At 45.2% G+C, this 23621-nt stretch overlaps 1 protein-coding gene across 3 annotated transcripts in view; it reads right to left on the reverse strand.

Annotated features, from left to right (window-relative positions):
* Positions 1-23621, reverse strand: part of ERICH6 (glutamate rich 6) — a 407363-nt gene that overhangs the window by 202031 nt on the left and 181711 nt on the right. For all 3 annotated transcript variants that reach the window (XM_078666090.1, XM_078666089.1, XM_078666091.1), the window contains one exon: positions 22145-22305. In XM_078666090.1, the coding sequence (XP_078522216.1) occupies positions 22145-22305 (161 nt within the window). The remainder of the gene's footprint in view (positions 1-22144; positions 22306-23621) is intronic.

A 23621-nucleotide genomic window follows, 5' to 3' on the forward strand; every position in this document is an offset into this window, starting at 1 on the left:
GCATTTGAAAGTGGGAAGGGTTGAGTGACCCAGGTTTCTGTCTTATGCAGGGCATAACAGACTAAATAAGGGCCATATTTACAGTTTGGTGGAAGGGTGCTCTGTTACAAACTGACGGATACCCACCCACATAATTACAAAATGCACTAGAATACAATGAACTCGTAATATGGCGCATGGCATATCCATCACATTTCTGATGGAGTATCCTTCCACCAAACTCTAAATTGGGCCCTAAGATTGTGAGGGCTTGTTGGCTATGCCGAATATGCTTGAAGGCCATTTGAAAACTCAAATGGGTTTCAGGAGCAGAAGGTTCAACTTTTCTACTTTAGATATGCCCTCTTACTGTTGTTTTTGTAGTTGTGAGTAGTGTGTTCTGTCAACGTGTTTTTCCTTCCCAAGTATGAAGTATTGTCTTTAATTCCATAATTTTTCCTCACTATTTCATCTTTAAATGTAATACTATAAAAGATTTTAAGGGGCAGGGTGTTTTCAGATATTCCTTCCATGCCATGACCTCCAGATTGTCAGACATCTTCTCATTTGATTGGATATAACATTGGAGGTGTATACTCTGAGAGTCAACGGGTAGCAGGTGGGTTAATTTAACAGTGTGGCTGTTAAGAAAGATCTGGACAGGATTAGCAGTTTCCAGTGGCGGCTCGCATAGGGCATGGTGTAGGCGGTGGGCAGGGTGGGGCGGTAGTGAACTTGGACAAACAACGGGACGGAGGAATGTAATGATTACTTTCCTCCGTTCCATCGTAAGTCCGAGTTTACCATCCGCCACCCCCCCCCCGCTTCTCGCCTGGCCCGCCACACCCCACAGCACGCCCTATGCGAGTGCCACTGGTTTTCTTCTAAAAACCTATATCTTACGGACCTAATATTCCGTACTACTGATCTGCTAAGCCCAGAATGCTGCACCATAAACAAAAAACTCTCAAATGTGGCCTTAATAATATTGGGCTGGTTTTTGTGTCTTCTTCTAAATATTAGGATTGTGATTCATTATGCTTTGGAAATGGCCGCCAACAAGTGGGTTTCCTTCCCAACTTTGTGGGTTATGTATTCCCAAGTATTGAAAACCAGAACTTCTTGCACCATCTCACTGCCCATTTCTGAACTCCTCCGAATTTCTTGGTATGATGTGTTTCCCCTACTCCTAGTGTGAGTGAACTGGTACGTGCTGGGTGTGATGCCAGTGACTCTTTTGTTCTGCACCCTGTGTGCCCACCAGTGGCTTCAGACGGGCATTTCTTTGTTATTCTGCAGTATGTAAAAAGCAACAAAATTCCAAGAAATTAACTTCCACCTACAACAGAAGGAAAGAAGAATAATGGTCGCTGGCAGTGCTTGAAATGGAAAAATAGAAGTGCAGGTACTCTGCACCAGAGTACCTGCTTGTTCTTGAGAAGTGCCAGTACTCTCCAATTAAAAGTATTAAGTCACTCTTGAGAAGTGCCGGTATTCTCCTTCTCCCCCTCAAATAAGTGCTGGTACTCTGTAGGGGGCGGTACCTGGACATTTAAAGCACTGGTCGCTGGGGATTCTGTAGAGCATGGGTGCTCACAAACTTTCTCTCGGGGGCCAAATTTACAGTGTGGTTTGTGTCCGAGGGCCGCGCCGGTGGGGGCGGGGTCAGTGGGGAGGGGGGCGGGGCTAGAAAAAAAAACTGTGACCATGAGGTTGATCACAGGTGCCTGCAGCAGACGCCTTCGTCCACTGAGCCACCGGACCCGGCATACACACATCTCTCTCTCTCTCTCTCTCTCTCTCTCTCTCTCTCTCTCTCTCTCTCTCTCTCTCTCTCTCTCTCTCTCTCTCTCTCTCTCTCTCTCTCTCTCTCCCTCTCTCTTTCTCCCTCTCCCTCCCTCTCTCACCCTCCCTCTCTTTCACCCTCCCCCTCCCTCTCTTACCCTCCCTCTCTCTCCCTCTCTCTCCCTCTCTCTCCCTCCCTCTCTCTCCCTCTCTCCCTCTGTCTCCCTCTGTCTCACTCACTCTGACTCTCTCACTCCCTCTCTCCACCTCTCCCTCTGTCTCATTCACTCTGACTGTCTCACTCCCTCTCTTCCTCTGTCTCACTCACCCTGACTGTCTTACTCTCTCTCTCTGTCTCCCTCTCTCTCTGTTTCCTTCTCCCTTACTCTATTTCCCTCTGCCTCACTCGATTTCCCTCTCTTTCCTTCCCTCTGTCTCCCTCTCTCTCCTTCCCTCTCCCTCATTCCCTCTGTCTCCCTCTCTCTCCTTCCCTCTCCCCCTCTCTCTCCTTCCCTCTCCCTCATTCCCTCTGCCTCCCTCTCTCTCCTCCACTCACTCTGAGGTCTCCCTCACTCTGAGGTCTCCCTCTCTCTCCTTCCCTCTCCCTCACTCTGAGTTCTCCCTCTCCTTCCTTCCCTCCCCCTCACTCTGAGCTCTCTCTCTCTCTGAGGTCTCCCTCTCTTTCCTTCCCTCTCCCTCACTCTGAGGTCTCCCTCCCTCTGTCTCCCTCCCTCTGTCTCTCTCCCTCCGTCTCCCTCACTCTGAGGTCTCCCTCTCTCTCCTTCCCTCTGTCTCCCTCACTCTGAGGTCTCCCTCTCTCTCGTTCCCTACCCCTCACTCTGAGGTCTACCGCTCTCTGAGGTCTCCCTCTCTCTCCTTCTGTCTCCCTCGCTCTGTCTCCCTCGCTCTGTCTCCCTTGCTCTCCCTCCCTCCCTCCCTCTCCTTTCCTCCCTCCCTTTCCCTCCCTCGCTCTCTCTCCTTCCCTCGCTCTCCCTCCCTCGCTCCCTCCCTCTCTCTCGCTTGCTCTCCCTGCCTCCCTCTCTCTCCTCCACTCACTCTGAGGTCTCCCTCACTCTGAGGTCTCCCTCTCTCTCCTTCCCTCTCCCTCACTCTGAGTTCTCCCTCTCTTTCCTTCCCTCCCCCTCACTCTGAGCTCTCTCTCTCTCTGAGGTCTCCCTCTCTTTCCTTCCCTCTCCCTCACTCTGAGGTCTCTCTCCCTCTGTCTCCCTCCCTCTGTCTCTCTCCCTCCGTCTCCCTCTCTCTGAGGTCTCCCTCTCTCTCCTTCTGTCTCCCTTGCTCTGTCTCCCTCGCTCTGTCTCCCTTGCTCTCCCTCCCTCCCTCTCCCTCCCTCCCTCCCTTTCCCTCCCTCGCTCTCTCTCCCTCCCTCTCTCTCCCTCCCTCGCTCCCTCCCTCTCTCTCGCTTGCTCTCCCTCCCTCGCTTGCTCTCCCTCCCTCGCTCTCCCTCCCTCGCTCTCCCTCCCTCCCTCTCCCTCGCTTGCTCTCCCTCCCTCCCTCCCTCGCTGTCCCTCGCTTGCTCTCCCTCCCTCGCTTGCTCTCCCTCACTTTCCCTCCCTCCCTCCCTCGCTTACTCTCCCTCCTTCTCCCTTGCTCTCCCTCCCTCACTCTCCCTCCCTCCCTCGCTCATCTCCCTCCCTCGCTTGCTCTCCCTCCCTCCCTCGCTTGCCCTCCCTCGCTCCCTCGCTTACTCTCCCTCGCTCTCCCTCCTCACCCTGCCTGTGTGTGCCCGGGCTGTGACAGCTTCCAGGTGCACACACACAGCCGCACCCAAGCACTTCACAGGTCTTTAAAAGACCATTGGCATGTTAATGAGGCTTTGTTCACCTCTCAGCGCCCCTGCAGCCCCACTCTGACTATGGCGGGAATCGCCCGGCCCCCACAAAGCAGCAGAGTCTGAGTCGCGCTCTGGTTTCAGACACTCTTAAAAATGTTTTTATTTTTTTTAATTCGGGTACGATGTCTGCAAGGTCCGCAACCCGCCAGGGAAGGCTTGCCGGGCCGCCACCGGCCCGCGGGCCATACTATGAGTACCCCTGCTGTAGAGGAACCACAAATGTCTGTTTCATGCAGTGTAAGTACTTTTCCATAGCGAGTCAAGGTTTTGAGAGTAATACACCAACCACAGAGACTACCTGGTTTGTGGCAGTTCACTTGGTTCCCCCTGGACTTTATTTTGCAAGGGAGAGCTACACAAATTTAATGAAAAATCAGAAACACCTGAAATTCACCAGTCTATCAGGTGCTTACTAAATATGGGTGGATTTATAAACTATTTTTGCACTTCGGGTGAGATTAAAAAACAGTCAGATTTTGCCTGTTTTGCAATTAGTGGAATACATTGACTGTTGCCCAGACAGCAAAGACCTGGAGTTTGAATAAGAAACTCACAGCCTCCGGGTGGGATTATACGTCTAACTTGATTTCTTGAAGTAAAACACATCAACAATTCCTGTGACATCTGATAAAACCCTATAACTGTTCCCTTGTACCTCTTTGCCATCCACAGAACACAGTGTTTGATTAAGTTACACTTAATGTCAAGTCGTTTTCCTCATAGCAGGCTTGTTCTGCAGTCTGTTGAGTCTGGGTAGCATTTTCGATCTCTAGTAATCCCTATCAAATGAAATGAATGAAATGATTACGCACTTGTATAGCGCACGACTACCCGTAGGCATCTCGGCGCTTGTATGAATACCGCCAAGGAACCCTTCCTGGCTTTTCTCTGTGAGGAGCCCACTCCTGGGCACCCCCAAGGTGAAGTCAGGCATCCTCAGCGTTGTTGGGGCCGTTGTAGAGATTAAGCAAGCTATTGCCCAGAGGTGCAGAGTGGGACTCATGATTAGAATAGGCACAGAGGCGAGAATTATCAGGTCCGAGGAAATTGAGCCCGTGACCTGCCGAGGCGGTTATTGAACCCTGGTCCCGGCCAGACCTCTGCATCAGGGTCTGCCGCTCTAACCATTGAGCCACACTTCTCTACCATCATCAGAGTGTAACAGTAAGGGGGTCGAAAATAGTTCTATGGCCTGAACATCTTGAACAGCATTCAATATCTCTCCTTTAAGATTTGTAATGTAAAGGCAGAAAACGACTGTCCCGGCAAGTGTTCTTATTTTACCTCTTGTTTTGAGTGGACCTCCTAGCTCAACTTCCCTCCCTGTAAAATGATGGTCTGAAATGTGGTGTCTGACTAGGGACAAATGATGATGATTTCTTCCACATCTTCTCTCACGTTACGCAATACATCTCAGAGGTGAAGTCCAGGAAATCAACAAGTTCTCTTCTTTGACTGGCTGTTCTTGTATCAAATATGGGTAAACACAAATACTTGGTTGGTTGGTAGGAGGGCAGACAGGAAGCCCTAAGGAATAGGATTGTAATTTATTCATCCTTTTCTCAGCTTTTAATTGCTCAAGATCAGCTTGGAAAATATTTAGCAGTTAGTGTCAATTGACCTAACCAGTCTATGTGATTTTGGTTTATGTGATTTTGAAAAGTGTGAAAGTAGGTTCTTAAAACGCGTGACCACCATTGCGTCTGCTACGTACAGATCTCCAGTGAAACCATAGTGGGTTAAGGAATTGTTCACACCATATGGATTTTTAGTGCTTCCCTTATGTTTTTTTTTTAATTGTTCAGTTTTAGGCCACATGCCTCATTGGTCAGCCCACTCTCCACCCTTGGACTGCTCAGAAATGCTTGTTTCTTGTTGTCACAAACTAATGGTTTCGGTGAAAAGCTGAGAGCTGATAGAAATGCAGCAATGCAGAACGTATGCACACACCTCCCTTTTGATCATCAGACACAAGTAGATATGTTCTGCTGGGGGCCAAGCAGTAGGAGTTGTGCACAAAGGAGAATGCAACTCATGCTAATATCAATTCACAGCTCTCTGTGTCTCCGACCTCCTCATAGCAAAGTGGTCCACAGTGCAGTACACCTCATTGTTATTCCAGTAGCCACAGCAGTAGTAGTAGAGATTTTCTTCTAAGTCCTTAGGGTTCAGTCCTTTCCCTTACAAGACAGACAGCCACTGATTCTGTCTCTGGATCTCATCTTTCTCTACATTGGCATGGAGAGTTCCTAAAAGTAAAAGATGAGCATTCGATATGCAGGAGGGGTCAGCTGATGGGAGGTCCTGGAGATAGCTGGCTCAGTCCATTTGTCCCATTCAGTTGAAAGTCTTTCCCAAAGGGCGAATAAACACAGTGAAACACATTTCATGTCTGGTTAGCCAACAACTATGGCAACCATGAGTAGCTAAATGCCACCTTCCTTTTGAGGATCTCAGGTAAACAGTTCTGCTTTCAGCACCAAGTTCAGGACAAGGAGGACCTCAAACGTTCTATGAGGGGTACACCTGCTTGGCCATACTTCCCTAACCAGCCATTGTCCATGAGTCTTTGTCTCGATGATTGTTCATGAAAGAAAGTCCACTTAACTTAACAGAGAATTCCAGGGGTAGGTTGGAATCTTTGAAGCAGGGCAAGGGGACATCCAGAGAGAGAGGAGAAAAATTACTCTGGGTACCACTAAACCTAAGGAGCATGCTACAATGTTAAGAGCTACATATACAGAGAGAGGACTTCAACATGGGTAGCCCACCTCACTTTAACCATGCACATGCAGGCATACTCTGCATGCAATCAGATGGAATAAGTGGGTGCAGACAAGACATACTACCATAATTCACAAGGGAGAGCAAATATATAGTCTCCACTCTGGTGTCCAGGTGAAAAGAACTATACAACACTACTATTATCAGCTGAGACCAAAGATTTGTCGGGTCAAAGCCTGGACATGGGGACAATAGTTACTCTTGCTAAAAGGAGGATCACTTTGGGTGGCCTCTATACCCCAACAGAGTCTAATACTGTACTGTTGAGAGACACCATATCACATGGAAACCTGGTTAAGAGACCTATGACATGGGTGTCTTGCACTAGAAAACATACCAGGTCTGCCATAATGATACAATCAGAACTGCAGGTTGTCACCTGGACATTTTACTACAGCCTGGCAAAGTAAGAGCTGAACTTGGTGTGGTATAAGTACAGCAAAACATGTTGGCAGTTCCGAAGGTTTGTCAATGTCCCTAGAAACAATTCAGTTTTTATTCCCGATTGATACAAAATCCAGATGCCATGACTATAAGTGCCACCTGATGTTCTTACTCCCAATGGTACAAAATGCCCTTAGCAGTAGTACCTTGGAATGAATAAAATAGAAGAACGTCTCTCTGGCACTATTTACTGGACACAGATACATATGAAACTAAAGGACAACTACTGTAGCTACCAGAAATGAGTGTGTATTTTAAAGGCATGCATAAAGACAAAGGCATTTCTGGTACCCCACCACCACTGATGGTGGTGCCTTATTGCAGAGATGGGTATGGGCACCTTTACTTCTTGGGTAACAGATTAATCTTGGTGCTCATCATGGGTCACTCCACCATCTAGCCAAAATAAGTGCCACTGAAGACTCTACTACTAAGTTTGAAAGGCTTTTCTGGTTTAAAAGATGATCTGTGTGCATCCCCTGGACTCAGCGCTCCTGGTTTCAGTAAGAAATGTGTTATTCAGGTAGATGAATCTGACATTGGCATTCCCGCTAGATGTGAATCTGTGGGCCAGAGAAACTGGTCTGATAGGCGCTGTGCAGGACACCTCTGCAAACATCAAAGCTCTGAAGAAGTTAGAAGCACTTGTTTTTACGCACACTTCAATGCCCTATCTGTAGTGTTGATTATCCTTTAAAGTGACCCATGTTCCATTGTGTTTAAACCAGTGGGCCTGGCAGTAGTTTACTGTCTAGATATGGACACAGGGAATGCTGATGAATTACCTGCAGGTAAAAACTGACTGTAGCAACAGTCACTGTTAGAAATGGGATTTCTGGTTGGCTAAGGCTTGCGCCAAAGCCAGGCAGAAACCACCACTCTAGTTTGAGCAAGGAAGTTACACTCCAAAGAGAACCCCTGCTCACCTCTTTAGCAACGTGACACGAGCAGTAAGGCTGATCCCGGGATAAATTATAATATAAAGCGGGGTAGGCACCCGCTAGGCACACCATGCAGGGTGGGCACCTGCCCACGATTTTAAAAAGTACGGCAAATAAGCGGGGTGGGCATCTGTGCCGAAAATGAAGAAAGGGGGGATCTCCACGCCGGGGAATCCCTCGAGAAAGGGATCGCTACTCCAGCGGCACAATGTGCTATTTTAAGAAGGGGGAGGTCAGCGCTTCCCAGGCGCTGGCAGGCAGAAAATCCAAAAGTCCAGGGAAAGTCTTTTTAGGAAGGTAGGCAAGGGGGGGGCAAAGGCTGGGCTCAGGGGCCAGCTCACAGGGCCCTCCAGGTAGGGAGGCAGTCCCCAGTGGCGGTTCCTCCTGGCGCCCAGCAGCAGCAGGCCCATCTCAAGTCAGGAACAGAGAGAGAACCTTTTCATGGGGTAACAGCCAGTCTTTTATACACATATTCCCTTTGTCTCAGGCTGCAGGGTTAAGGAAAAACCATATGCAATTGGTTTTGGAGCACTCTGTTGTGCTCAGCCCCTCTCCCCATTCACAGGACAGGCTAGGGACATCAGACGCACCACAGGGGGCGGAGCCAGCATTGTGTAGGGAAGGCCCAGCCCTATTCAGGTCCCAGGTGCGCCATCAACATGCAGATCTCTCCATTCACCACCGGGGCAGACCCATCCTGACTCCTGGAGCCAGGCACACCAGCCAGCTCCAGCCAATCACAAGCCAGACAGTCAATTCATATTTATTACACAGACATGCCAACTTCTAGAAGTGGCACTTCCACACTAGTCACAGTAAATCCGCACACATCATCGCGCAGCATTTACTCTCACGAGTTCGCACGTACCAAACTTGCCCCTGTACACCCCACACATCAGGAACTACCATGGACACATACATTCCCCATGCATTCCTATGGGAGGGCAGGCCTATCTCACAACATTCACTCAGAGTGCGCACGCACTTTACACTGGGACACAGTGTTAAAGTGCGCAGAAGCCACAAACAACCAACTCCAAGTCACATATCAAAGCAAAAAGTTTAGGGGTGAACCTGCCAGAAGGGCCAAGTCCAACAGTCACCTAAATTAAATTATCATGTGAAATTTGCTCTTGCCCATTAGCTACTCTTATAAATACTCACTTGCACTTTTGTAAGCCATAAAATATCCGCAATTTGGTGGCAGCTAAGACATGCAAGATGCTCAATGCCTTTTGTCCAGTAAATGTTTGCAGCAACCCTGTTTTCTCTTAAAGGCACACAGTCACCCAATTGGCAGCAACATTTTTACCAGCAGCTTTCCATTGACTAGTGGGGCGTGGCTTTCTATGTGCTTTTATAATGCTCCATGAAACAGAGGCCAAGCTGTATGTTTGCATGGTCATTGTTCGTGCACTGAATTGTATTGGAATATGTGATGGAAGAATAGAGCCTACAAAATTGGCCTACTTGTTTCCTAATAAGTTTGTGCAACTGTTCAAAATATGCACTGACATTGGCACACTTTCTGAGGCTCACATTAACTTACCAAAGAAGGGATGTTTCCACTCCCTAAAGCTCTTTAATAAACACTATAGCTGAAATGTGGCTACGAGGAGAAATTACTTTGTAAGTTCTATCTCGATGGATGGAGAGGTGATACTGTAGCAGCAGGCTTCGGTGTACTCACTATAATCTAAATAGAATTATTGCCCACTATTATGTATAAAAAAACAGGAGATAAGACCAAGATGACTGCTCCTCACTCCATAGAGCATCATATACTAGAAATTTATATAAGATACTGGTGATAAAAGCAGGGTTACACAGATGGACCAGTTGCGGGAGGGCATGGATGTGAATTGGGGGTCGCCAGAGGTCACAACAGCGACCCCTAGGCAACCATTTGCGACCCCTGTTACTTTGCCTGCTACCCCTGACAGCTAATCACATTTCCTGGTTCAACCTGCCATTTCCTCCTGCATTCTGAGGTTCAGCTCGGCTGCACTGTGAGCGCGCACTCCATGTCTACTCCCAGTCTAGTCTTCATTTACGGAACGTTGTGCAGGGGAGAGGGTGCGCAGCTCTTTAGAGTAACGACACACGTGCGTGGTCACGTTAACTGGCAAGTAACATCACTTTCGTTACCCCTGTCCTTTTGGTGAATAAACGTCCTCAGGTCTGAAACATTAGAAGGTATGCAGGCAAACTTTACATGACTCAACATAAAAGAAAGTAATAGACATCTGCTGTTAATCAGCAGGTAGAGAATAGACAAATTGATTTTCCATGCATAATTAAATATGACTGGGACGTATCTAACCTTTGCCCTTTTCTATATACGATTTGATGTGTTATTTATCTTTACTGTCATTCTTACTTGCATAAGAATAAAGTACAATACATAATCATATGAAATATTAACGTTTGTGTGTACTGGTTTTGGTTTGAAACTTTGAATTTCACCTATGGATAAGAGATTCACTGACAGGTTTTGTCTTACTCCTAGCACTACTTTCCCTAAGAGCATAACTTAATGCTGAGGGATGAGAGACAACTGCCAGCCAGGTTCCTTTTCTCCAAAAAGGTCACGATTTCCTTTTGGCTTTTGGACATCTACCTTGTGTGACCCGAATAAATCTTGGGTTACACAGCAGCATGTGCTTCTCTCCTTCTTGAGAAGTTGCCTTATCGTGTTCTGTCCCTTTAGGGCCTTTTGGGTCTCTTATTTAGTTTCCTAAAAGTCATCTAGCTGCTGACGCCTATTCATATTGTAAATTCAGGCAACATAATTTGTTAATTTTTGCAGCTCAATGTTGCTTTCTTTAATTCACCTGTGCCCTTGCAGCACAAACAGTAAGGTTGTGTACTAGCAAAGTTCTGATACTTTCTGTTTTTTACAGTTCATACTTAATACTTCTGTCTGATATGGCTACTAAAAAGGTGTTTCCTGTTCCAAAAAGCATGTCACCACATGCTAGGATACTAATCACAGCCCGCCCTGTGCCAGAGCAAGTGTTCTCCTGATAAAGAATGAATGCTTGTCAAAGGGAGATGTGGTTACTTTAGCACTGACAATTACTGACCATACCGCACATAAGCCCAGACTTTCCTGGACTCTCATACATTCTCTCTGAGACCTGGCCAGCAGGTTTGCATTAATGGCAACCCCCCTCCTCCATCCTCCCTCTTCCACCTCAAACTGGCATCCAGTCTTCAACAGGCAATTTGAGACCAGCTTTCCTCCTATGGCACCAACGAGTTGAGGGAAACTCAAGACTGGAACTGTCAAAGTTACTCCGATTTTCCCAACAAACTGCTCTGTACCAGCAATGGCACGGCTATTTGTACCTATACTTGCTGTTTATACTCAAACAGTGAAAGGAAATTGTTGCCAACATACCAGAGCTGTAATTGTGGTTTATAGCAATAACTGCACTTTCAGTAGTGCGAAGGCATTAAGAAAAGTGTCTACATAACTGACAAAGTAGCAACCAATGGAATGAAAACAAGCATTGAAAATGCAATAGGTCTAGCCTTTTATTAAGTTAAAGCCATTTGCTTTGCTATACAATACCATTAGAAAAGCTAACTTAATCAAAGGCGAGGCCTATTGCATTTTCAATGCTTGTTATCCTTTTTAATCAGTTTTCATGATGTTTGCTCACAGCAGGGTAGGTACCTGAGACAGCCTTTTAGGCTTTTCAAAACATTCAGAACGTAATTAAATGCCACTCGCAGCAAGAGATAGGCAAGAAGTTTCCACAAGAAATGAAGCGAAAGAAAAGTGGTGGCACTGAATAATGACGCGCTTGTGGTCTAGCGCCACTGCCATGCGTTCCACGTTTCCCAGATGGTCCTTTCTAGAGCAGAGACCTTGCCCAATAGCTCTCCAATGGCTGATTTAAGACTTTGGATTTGTGGTATACAAAATATAATGATTTTTATGTTCACGATCAAGCACAGGAAACCCGACTAGGCTGTTCCTTCATCATGCTGCCACCCACGCCTGTGGCTTCTTATCGCTGCTGTGCGACTGTAACTGCAGGTGAAATGCGACTTCCGCGGCCACATCGCGGCTGCATGTACATGCAGTTCTCACCTTACTGGCAATGGAACAGAGAAACCAACATTCTTACTGTTGGACAGTCAAAGTCTGCGAAAGCATTACCCCACTCCTGCCTGAGGCGGACCATGGTGAACTGTGAGAGGTCCGTATTCAGATACCACTAAAGACAATAGTACGGCGGAATATTAAATCGAGAACAACATATACATATTTATTTTTCCATGGCAGCAAAAATGTTGTCCAAAACAATGCCCTTTAGAGCAAATGTCGCAATAAACGCACTTTCACACAGTTAACTACATTTTAAAGGTACAACATCTATTGCATATGTTTCAGGAAAGCAAAACGGTCATTAGACGAGCAATGATCAAAGTAAACAGATATTGCGTATTACAGTTGCTTTACACATGGAAACAGCTCTCTGTGTCATGACACCTCTTCAAATGATTTTACCTTGCTTTATAATTTTTTTATACCAAGCATCTTTGCATCTTGGGGGGGGGGGGTGTACGCGTGCATGTGTGTGTCTCTCTCTCACATGATAAAACAAGCGCGGCCGTCATGGTACGTGAACGGCTCTTTACAGGGCGGACAGAAGATGTGCACGCGGGCACTGCCTTTACTGGCTCCGAAATATAGCGCGTCCGTTTCACGCTGTGAGTAAAGGGGCCAATCCCCGTATGCACATCTTTTGTCTTGTGTCTCCCCTCGTGCATGCTGGAATAGTATTGATTCCAAAAGGTCCTCTGCATGGCAGTGCAGCGCATGCGCTGCTTTTTGCCAGGCCGAGACCTAAAAATGACTAAGATGGTGCTACATTTGGAAAAGTGCGTTGTAGTTCATTTTTCTTTTAATAGAGAGCAACAATTTTGATTCCCTAAATGTAGACCTACAATGTTATATTGTGCGGTGTCAGCAATGTTCAAGTGATTTAATAATGTATTTCAATGTACCTTTCTTTATAATGGCTAATATCAGCCTACAGTGAGATCCTGGTTGACCGTATGCGGAGTTTGGGGAAAGACATACAGCGTTAGATCTCCTCCAATCCTTCCTTGCCAACAGACAACAAAGTGTGGCGTTGGGCAAATTCACATCTAGGCCTTTCTACCAGCCCTATAGAGTTCTCCAGGGATCGGCATTGTGTCCAACACTGTTCAATCTCTATGTCACACTGCTGGCAACACTTATAAAAAAATTTGGCTTCTCCTAAGCATCATATGCTGATGACACTCAAATTGTGGTGTCTATAGCAAAATCCGAAATCAGCCTTATCTCTACTTTAGGACCTGTATGAGAAATGTGAGCAATTGGATGGACAACAATTGTCTTACACTGAATGCCTTAAAAACTGAGGTCCTCATTTTCGGCAACAACCCCTCATTCTGGACGACAGAATGGTGGCCGCTTGAGTTGGGCCGACTTCATGACCCTACAAGCAAAGTAAAACATCTTCGTTTTCTGTTAAACAAAGAGCTGAACTTAAAGACAAGTGAACAAAATCACACGCTCATTTTGATTGAAAAATGACTGCCACCTGAGCTACTGAGAACAGTAATCATTGCACTGGCACACTCAAGGACCAATTACTGTAACAGCTTCTATCTTAACCTTGCATGAGGCCCCCTGAAGAGGCTTCAAACTCTGCAGAACGCAGCTGCATGCTTCCTGTTTAAAATCCCTAAATATGAATCTGCCAGAGGATCCATCAGGAATCTCCATTGGCTAACAGTCAGACAACGTGTCAGGCTCAAGGCTCTTTGTCAGGCCTATAAATCACTACATGGACTGGGGCCAGTCCGTTTCAAGGAGAAGCTCACATGGTATGTCCTAGGGAGGACGCTTCGTACAGGCTCTGCCATGAAATTGACTGTCCTCTCTTTTAGGAGGACAACTTGGGGTGGGAAGAGTTTCTTCAAGACCACAGCTGTGCTCTGGAATAGCCTACCATTTACACTAAAAGCTGCTCCATCTCTACTCGCTTTCAGAATCGCTATGACGACTTGGCTCTTTTCACAGGACTAGGATACACCTGACCATCTGCTAACAGCTTTGCATCTATACCTGTTTCTATAGAGCCAAGACGCCCTCAGGCATGAGTTTGCGCTCTATAAGTCACATTCATTCATTCAGTTTATGCTTATAGATTTTACTGCACAGTCCATAAGGCTTTGTAAATACCTGACCCTATGCAGTCAATGTACACCAGCTACTCAGCCAAAAGGAGGCTAGGAGATCGACATAAATTTCTCAACAGATGTAGAGGTCGGATAAGACACATTCCGGCCATTATTTCTCAACTGCAAAGGAATTCATAGCAAATAGAAGACAATTCACTTGTTAGACTGGGTGGAGGACAATGACATCCTGAGTCCCCTCCAGGCTGGCTTCAGGAAAAATACGTCCACCATGGACCAGATTTTCCGCCTCGTCCTGCTTTACTGGAAGACGGTAAGGATAGAGGGGGGAAGGCTGTACATGGTGTTCGTGGACCTGAGGTCAGCCTTTGACCTAGTCCCACGCAAGAAACTGTGGGAGGTCTTGAAAAAGTTAGGGGTACCAGCTCAGATACTTAGCATCATAATTAGGCTACATGACAACAACTATGCGCAGGTTAGGAGTGGGAGGGATGGCGTGCTGTCATCAAGGTTCCCTGTTCGTAGAGGGGTGAGGCAGGGCTGCGTACTGGCACCGACCCTGTTTTGTCTCTTTATTAACAACGTTATATCCCATCTAGAAAACGTTAAGGACAATGATGCCCCACGTCTGGCAGGCAGGCGGGTCCTGACAATCATGTTTGCTGACGACACCATCCTGCTTTCCAAATCCCCAATGGGGATCCAGAGGATTCTGGATGGATTTGGTCTTTTCTGTAGAGAACATGGCCTAGAGATAAACACAGAAAAGACCAAATTTATGATATTCAATCCACCAAAAAAAGCCAGACCTAATCCCACTTTGGGTACTGCCAGTCTTGAGAGGGTAACCACCTTTATGTATCTGGGTGTAACATTGCAGGAAAATCTATCATGGGACCCCCAGATAGTAAGATCTCGGCTCAAATTGTCTCAGCTGTCGTGCGCAATCTTGAAGGTGGCAAATACCTCAACCTATAAGCCCATCAGTCCGGCTCTTGAAATGTACCAATCCCAAACCAAGGCAGCCGCTACATATGGGAGTGAACTATGGGGGCATAAAGCGGGCCAAAAACTAGCAAGAGTCGAAAACAACTTTCTTAGACGCCTCCTGGCTCTCCCACGAGGCACACCACTCCTGCCATTGAGATTAGATATGGGCCTTCCCTCCATTGCTGAGGAGTTAGAGTCAAAGCCGGTGAGGTTCTGGCACAGGCTATGGTCTACGAATGAACTGCATCATTATAGGCAGGACCTTATCCATGTCATGAGCCTGAACCAAAGCAATAAAATACCATGGCTCACTTTCGTTAAAAAAGAACTGTACTCCATGAACTTATCCGAGCTATGGGAGGATCCCGAACAGGGCTGCCGAAGGGTTTCACGCAAAAGCCTGGTCCGAATGTACAAAGACAATAGATTATTACTATGGCTGAATGCACAAAACAGCGGCACTCTTACAGATCGGTTCCTGCAATCCAAAAATTCCTATGTATTTGAAAGTTTTATGGATTTTATTTTCCCCATCCTCGCGAGGAAACTGTTTGTACAATGGAGGTTAGGTACATTGCCTACTAGAACATTCACCCATAAATGGATGAAGGATGGTGACAAGATGTACCCATGCTGCAACACTCATGAGGAAGACGAACTCCATATTATGTTTGTCTGCCCGGCCTACCATAGATCTAGAAAATATTGGATAGCGCCTCTCTGCAGGAATTTGGGGTTTTGTAACTACTCACAGGCATATAGAGTAATGAAAACTAGCACTCTTGGCCATATTGTGTATGCAATAGCCAAATTTCTAATGGCAGTTTGGCTGATTAGGAAGAAAAAAAAACTCTAACGCATGGACACTTATGATCTGTTTTTAACCTCCTTCGCTGATTAGGTGGGGAACTATTTTAAGAACTGTATGAATTATGTTTTTAAAATGTATGTACTGTGTTTTGTATTGTATCTTTTATGGTCTATACGACCGAAATAAAGAATTTTTGGATTGGATTGGAATTCACTATGCTTGCACCAAAACTATGGAACTCTGGCAACCAGTATCACTTATTTGTTAATATTGGGGCCGATTTATGTAGACCTAATGCAATGCAATGAAACGCAGCAAGATAACTTGCTACCCTGCACTGTGTCAAATCGAGAGGGCAAGAATGTATCATATTGAATAGATATAGTGCATTCCCGCTCTCCCTCTGCGACGGTGCACTGAGTGCAGCCTGCGCTAATGCAGGTACCCTTGCGCCATGGTGCAAGGGTGTGTGCGTTACAGGTAGAATTGTTTTTGTGCAGGAAGGGACACACTCTGGCACAAAAACAATCCTTTGAGGCATTTTCCTCTTTCTATTTAGGCTGCAAAAAGCAGCACACATAGAGAGAAGAAATAATGAGGAGAAAAAAGATATTTCTCCTTGTTACACCTTACCTGGGAATGTGTCACATTTCAACGCATTCACAGGTTTAGTAGTTTTAGTAAATCTGGCAACGTACCAAAATCCATAGGGGGATGCATGGGAACACTCACGCCCAACTCACTATCTACGGAACACCTTCCCAGAGCAGAGTACTGCAAGGCAGCGACTTATGCCGCCTTGCGTTTCTCCAGATTTACTCCGCACGAAGAGCCAGACAAGGTGGCTCTGCATGGCCTAGAAAATCTGACTCAAGGGCGTGTGTGTTGCTTTGTATCGCGTTGTGTGACGCAAGGGCAACACAACTTCTTAAAAAGTCTGTCTCCTTGTCTCTAAGAAAAATCAGCTTTTGCAATAAATCATGCATGAAGGCATCCCTTGTTGCATATACTACGCCGAACAAACAATCTCCAGTACACTACTATACGATTCCATTTATGCAACCTCAAAGTCATCATAAGCACTGTGATTTTGCAAAGGAAAAATGCCCCATTACTCTAATCCTCTAAAGTTCTAGGCGTAAGTCAGAGACGCAAGTAGCTCTCAGCTCAGACTGTCCTGCTTGTTCAAAGTTGGGTAACTGCCTCCCAGTTGCAGAATCAGAGACAAAAGAAATGCCCAAATCCAGTGACATCCCCACTTCTTGGAGATAGAATTTTATTAGGATGGGAAGACAGTTATTAGTGACAAATAAAACGTAACATGGTTTTATTCAAAGCAGTAACCTGAGAAAATAGAAGTGATCTCTGTCTTTTTAAGGGGTCAAATGGCATATTGCGTGCAACTATCCAGAAGTGCAAAGCACATACTTCATGCATGGAGTATTAGCAATCCTTTTAGAATTTTTAAAAATATTTGTGGACCCTCCCTGAAGGCTTTGGTTGGGGCCAGGGGTAAATTTGCGGGCGGGATCTATATGGATCAGATAACCCACAATACATTTTTGACCCTGAGCAGGTTTTTTTTGGTACTCGAAAGGTATATTAAATACATTATGGTGTCGTCCCTGTGGATGCCAGTGGAAATAAAACTCCTTCTATTTATCTTTTCTGCACGGTTTGATATACTTATTGCACAATGACTGACAAAAATGTATGTAAACTGTGATTCTAGGTTATCGTAAGCACCATGAGTAGGTGTTTACTTACCAGAAAGATAAGTAATTGATTTTATGGCATGGCACGAAGGCTAACATTATGCAAATCTCCTTTATTGCCAGCTCACAGCAGCACAAATTGACAGGGGTTCATTTAGCACTTTTTGGGCAGCCCATCAGTCTGTCATGTTAGCCGAGTCCTTTTCCTAATATCGCAGCAACAGAGGACCACCTGCCCCATTTAGAGACCCCGGAATGGGATCTCTTTGCTGAAAGTGCATCCACCAGAGTGGCTGTCAGACTTTAAACAACGCTGAATACTCAATGGACCGCTATGCTGTCCCTGCTCACTTGGCATTCTTTTTTATTCTGTCAAGTGAATTCCTCTAAACAGAGTTTTTTTCACTGGAAAAATTAAAATGTCTGTGACATGGATGAAGTTTTCTCCCTGAGCACTAGGGACATTTTTAGGTCTGGCATAGTGAAAACCTTTGCTTTTGCTAAAATGTTATGTATAAACAACTTAATCAGAGGAACTTTCATCTAGCTCTCTTCATCCATTGATCTGGTATTGAGTCATTCACATTTTCTTCTCTCTCTACAGCATACAGTATGGGGCAAACAGTCAGCCCACTTCAGCCATTGGCTAAACTCACTGTGAGTGATGGCATTCTGCACTTTCACGAGGAACACATACACACACAAAGAAGTTCCCTTAATTGGCAGGTTTCTATTACAGCAATGTGTGCTTTTTTCAGACAAACAAAACATTTTTGCTTTTTTCCAGTGTACCTGTCAGCCTTCCAAACAATAACAGTTTGCAAAATCCATGACAAAACAAGTACACACTAAGGGGCCGATTAGGATGGCGGACGGACGCACCCCAGAGGAGGAGGGACCGTCCGCAGGGGCAGCGGCGGTCCCTCCGTGCAAATTAGGATCATCCTGTATGTTTTAACATTGCGGCGGGTGCTGCTTGAAGCAGCACCCGCCGCAATGTTAAAAATGCATGTGTTACATTTACATGCACAAAGCGGCAGGCACCGCTCGGTGCCTGCTGCTTTGTGCATGTAAATGTTGGGGGGCACCATAGGTACCCCCCATGTGCACCCCCCACCACCCAACACCCTGGGGGCCCGAAAAGGGCCCCCAAATGCCAAAGACCACATGCTTTTCCACGGTGGAAAACCCGCCGTGGAAAAGCATGTTTCCCCATGCATCCTAATATGGCAGGCGTTGTCTGATAGACACCGCCACCATATTAGAGCTTTTCTGCCGCGGTCTCGCGGCGGAAAAGCGGCGGACGGTCTTGCCTTCCGCAGATGACCACCCCCCCCACCATCCTAATTCGGCGGGGGGTCATTTCTCTGACTGCAGCGGTTAATCCGCATCCTCCGGGCCGGTGGTGGCTTCCGCCGGCCAGGAGGATGCGGATTAACCGCAATCGTAATCGCCCCCTAAGTTAACAGACAGGTAGCCAACATTAGTTCTATTGGCTGTGCCAGTGCTTGTTCTATTTTCCTAACCAGTACCATAATGCAGTTTGCATGCTAAGAATAAATACCAACTTCTGAACAGCTCTGTTCTGAAGTCACAAGCATTTGTGTGGAATCCCTTTTTTGCAGATGCATTACACTAACGTGATATAAGGCTCTTTTTAGCCGGACCTAAAAAGACTACTTACTATTAGGCTGATAGTCAATGACAGAAAAAGAGAGAAGTTGGAGGAATTTTCAAAGGAGCCCCAAAGGAAAGAATTGTCCCTGCGTTCATCCTCATATTTCAAAACCACTTGCTGCTCATTATCAGGTGAACTTAAAAGAGTTCAGCAGCACCTACCTGAAGCCCAAGCTACAAAACAAGAGTCCACACTTGTTTTTTTGTTTTTTTGGGTGTTTTATATAGCGCAAACTAGACCCGAAGGTATCACATCACTTTACATGAGCACCAGTTGCGTAACAGACTGACAGGTCGAGCCTGGGCAGCGTATGCGCTGCTTTGCGAGGCATGCTGTATTAGAGTATGGACTTGAAGCCCTCTCAATCTCCGCTCATATTTTTCATTGGCTTGTGTCGCTGTCCTTAATAAATGGTGGTTTCTGATTGATTAATAGACCTGTTAGTCCCTCCTTATTACCCCCTTGTCTTCATTTGTAACCTCCTATGAGGATTGGCTCTTTTACTTCGGTTGTTACAAGGTATGTCTTATTTACTCTGTAAGCACAATTTTCTGTAATGAGTTTCTCTTACTGCAGGAGGGCAGGAGTGTCTCTCATGCGCAACTGTGACCACTGGCTTGTTTATGCACATTGTGCATGGGTTCTGTGTACGGCATGGACAGGGGGCCGGTAAGTGTCTGTTTTCTTGCAGTGTCCTACTTTACATGTTCTGGAGGCATTAAGCCTCGGGGCAACAGGTGTGGTGCTAGCATTGCACTGACCCCTCCTGCCGCCACCAGTCTTGTTAAATGTGTGCGTACAAGAGGACCAGGTGCAGCATGTGCATATGTATGGGACCAATCTCGGCACTGAGCTGGCTACAATGGACATTCTTAAATTTTTTTATCGTGGATTTCGGGAGCCAAACTCTTTAATTCTGCTTTCACAGCTCTCTAACTAATTAGCGATCCAATTGTTATTAGAAGTTCAGGTTTGTTCTGTTATGTTCCATATAGTTGCCCCAATATAGGCTCAGGTAGCAACCTAATCTCTCACCTATATTTACCCTGCCATTGCACTACATAATGGTTCTAGGAACTGACCTTTTACCTAGTTAAGATACTGCTTACAGGGCGTAGGGTTTTCCCTGAAAACTAGCCTCATCCATTATGCATGAGGATTCTTGGAAACTCAGCAGGACTACCATCTCCTGCATAAAAACTATGTATGAGCGTATTTCCTTCTGTCATCTTAAGTCCAACATGACACAGCAAAGTAGAACCCGTGAGGGTACCACTTTAGGTATAAATGGACCATATCTTTGCTGAGGCAGGAAGAGGAGAAAAATGACTTCCATGCTGGCAGGCTGATGCGAAACGCTGAGGTTCCTCCATGTAGACACTCCAGCTCGCAGTGGTCTGATATCCCTTGCGGGGTGTCCATCTTGAGACCAAGACGGGGTCCCACAGTCTCTCACTTCATGAAATGCGGTTGACTTAATCCTAGATGTATTCTTGGTTTTACGCTTACATACATGCTATGTACAGTTAGGTACATCTAGTAAGGGTCGCATCGTAGGAGTACGCATTTTATTGTCATGTTATTTTATACCTGCCTGTATTCATAATATTAGCACTATGGTAGAACTCTATCATCCTTTTACTTTGTTGGTGCTTATAATCATTTATATCTGTTTTTGTCTTATGGTTGTTTCAGCACACCTATTTTACACTAGAATGACGCTGGTTCAATAAATGCTTATTGAAAAACGTACCCACCCTTTATTCTGTGTATCTCTCTGAGACAAAGTGAGCACAAGTGACTAAGCGAAAAGTATCACACTGTTTCCACGATCCCTGATGGGACAGAGTTGTCATGTTCATACGTGGGGTTTCTAGTGGCACTGTGAGCTAGCTGGTATAAAGGCACACATATTCGGTGGGGGTGTCTGGAATCATTCTAAACACCAATCCAATAGCCTTTGTTGTCTAAACACGCAGATCCTATATAGGTTTATAAGAACTACACAAGAGTTCTAATAGAACTTAGTTACATATTGTTAAGGAAAATGAAAACATTTTCCTGCACATGAACTAACATGAACGCTTACCCTCAGCTGCAACACAAGTTGTTTTGGACTAACTTTCTTTTAACCCCTTTAAAGCGTTGTAAATAGACCTCCCCAGTGCTGCGCTGTCCATTGGAACTAGTGCTGAATGGACGTCCAACGGTCGTGCGCAGCACTGGGGAGGTAGTGGCCGTGACGACCGTTGGCCGACGGCAGCACTTAAGGGGTTAATGGCTAAAAAGAAGTTATCACAACCCTGCTAACATCAACGTGAAAATAATTTTGAGCCTTTGCCACACTTACAGAAATACGGCAAATGGAACACAAAGCCATAGAATATTAAACACGCAACCTATCAGTTATTGTATTAAAATAACAAGAGCAAATAAACTGGCCTATGAATCCAAAACTAAGCACACACCCGCATATATACACTTTGTTTGCAAAGTAAATGTCACGGGCTCTTGAAATTGCACAACAGTGTGGTCTTTGGTGAGAGCATTAAACAAGGATGTGCAATGCAATAGGCCTCGCATTTTCGAAAATTTGACCTATTGATTTTGTGAATGACAATGCCTTTTATTATTGCACATTGTTTAAACATATAAATAAAAGGCATTATCATTTACAATGCCGATAGCTCATAATCTCGCATTTGCGAGACCTATTGCATTGCAAATGCTTGATTTGTTAGGCATGAGGAGATTAAGTGACTTACCCAGAATGACAAGATTTTGAGCATCCTTGCCGCGGCTCGAACCCGGTTTCCCAACTTCAAGGACGACCACCCTTGCCGTTAGGCCACATCCTCTCCCCCATATATTTGAATTTTTAAAAAAAGGAGGTGTTTTAAATAAGGATGTGTGCATGTAAACATACAAAAACATACATAAAGCTTCAAGTGAAATTACCTTTGGGCTGCTCTTTCCTTCGACATCTGTCTTTCTAGTGCACTGCCATGGGGTGGGTGAGGAGCAATGGAGATGAAGTCAATGCCATCCTTTTCTTGCCCTTCATTTTGTTCACGAAAAAGGGACTCAAACAGATTCTGAAACTCCTTGCAGCAGAAAAACTAAAAAAGGAAATCGGTGCATAGTTATACTGAATTATTCAAATGAAAAGCTATATTTTTCCATTATAGTACACAGATACAACACAATATAGCAATCATAATTATAATTTGTAATGAACAAAGGCGTAGATTTTCTGAGAGGCAGCCAAAGAATCCTGTCTACAATGGCTAAAATCCTGAAAGTTGAACATTAGTCCTCTCAGTACCCAGGGAGAAGTGAGATTGTTAGAAATTCATAGGACATTAACACCAGCTGCTGTTAATGGTCAGATGTCTAAAAAAGTAATCTGGTGCTGCAGTGGGTATCAAAGGATGGTACCCTATACTGATTGAATTTAAATTCGCTGTTGAAGGTTGAATCCTCAAAAATGTTAGGTCAACCGAGAAATCAACAATGACTTAGGATCTACCAATGGACTGATCTGTTACACTACTGATTCCTTGAATAATTTCAGCACCGCTGAAAGACTAACATTGTCTTTTTAGGCTTCGAAAGATAAAGGTAAATACCAGCTATTTCAAGGCACTGACATACTCCTGTTAATCTATAAGTGATTGATCCTCCGGACATCATGAGCACTCAGTCCTATTTAGATTTTAGAATGGCTGTCAAAACTCTTCTTTTTGGTAATTCCTTCATACCCTTTTAGTACTTTTAGAGTTCAGTAGAGGCAATATGCCTATATTAGTGAACAAGTGCTTAAAAAAATTAAACCAAAATAAAAAATAATAAAATCTTGAAGTGAATATTAACTGCTGCTGGAAACCATCCATTGGAAATACAAATTTACTTTTCACCTAGCCTGGGGGTTAATTTCAAATATTCCTCCCTCAGCAAGCCTAACTCCAAATGCTGCCACTGGAAAATCTTGCAAGTGCTGAAAATGTTTGAAAAATGGGTTGTATGTTGAGGGGGGTGAAACTCTACGCAAGCAACAGCCACATCCTTGTCAGGGTGCGAAAGAAAAAGTCACTAAATTACCCTGTGCTTAACCCTCTAACAGCTTGGCACAAAAGCTGTCAGGCTTAACTTGGAGAGAGTGTTTAAAGTATTTATGCATTGCTTAAACAGTAATAAAGTGAAAACATAAAATAAGGAAAATCCTACACCATTTTACAAAAATGGAGCAAAATTTAATAAATGATTTGACACCAAAATGACAAAAATCCAATAAGTGGAACCGGAGTTATGACTTTTTAAAGGTTTTAGTAAATTCTAGCACCTAAAAGGTCAAAGCGCCAACTACAGACATCTAGTTACAAAAGAACAGAGAAAAGTCGAAAGTAGTGGCCGACCGCGATGGAGTGCGGTTGGG

This window comes from Lissotriton helveticus, chromosome 11 (assembly GCF_964261635.1).
Source record: "Lissotriton helveticus chromosome 11, aLisHel1.1, whole genome shotgun sequence".
Taxonomy (NCBI): Eukaryota; Metazoa; Chordata; class Amphibia; order Caudata; family Salamandridae; genus Lissotriton; species Lissotriton helveticus.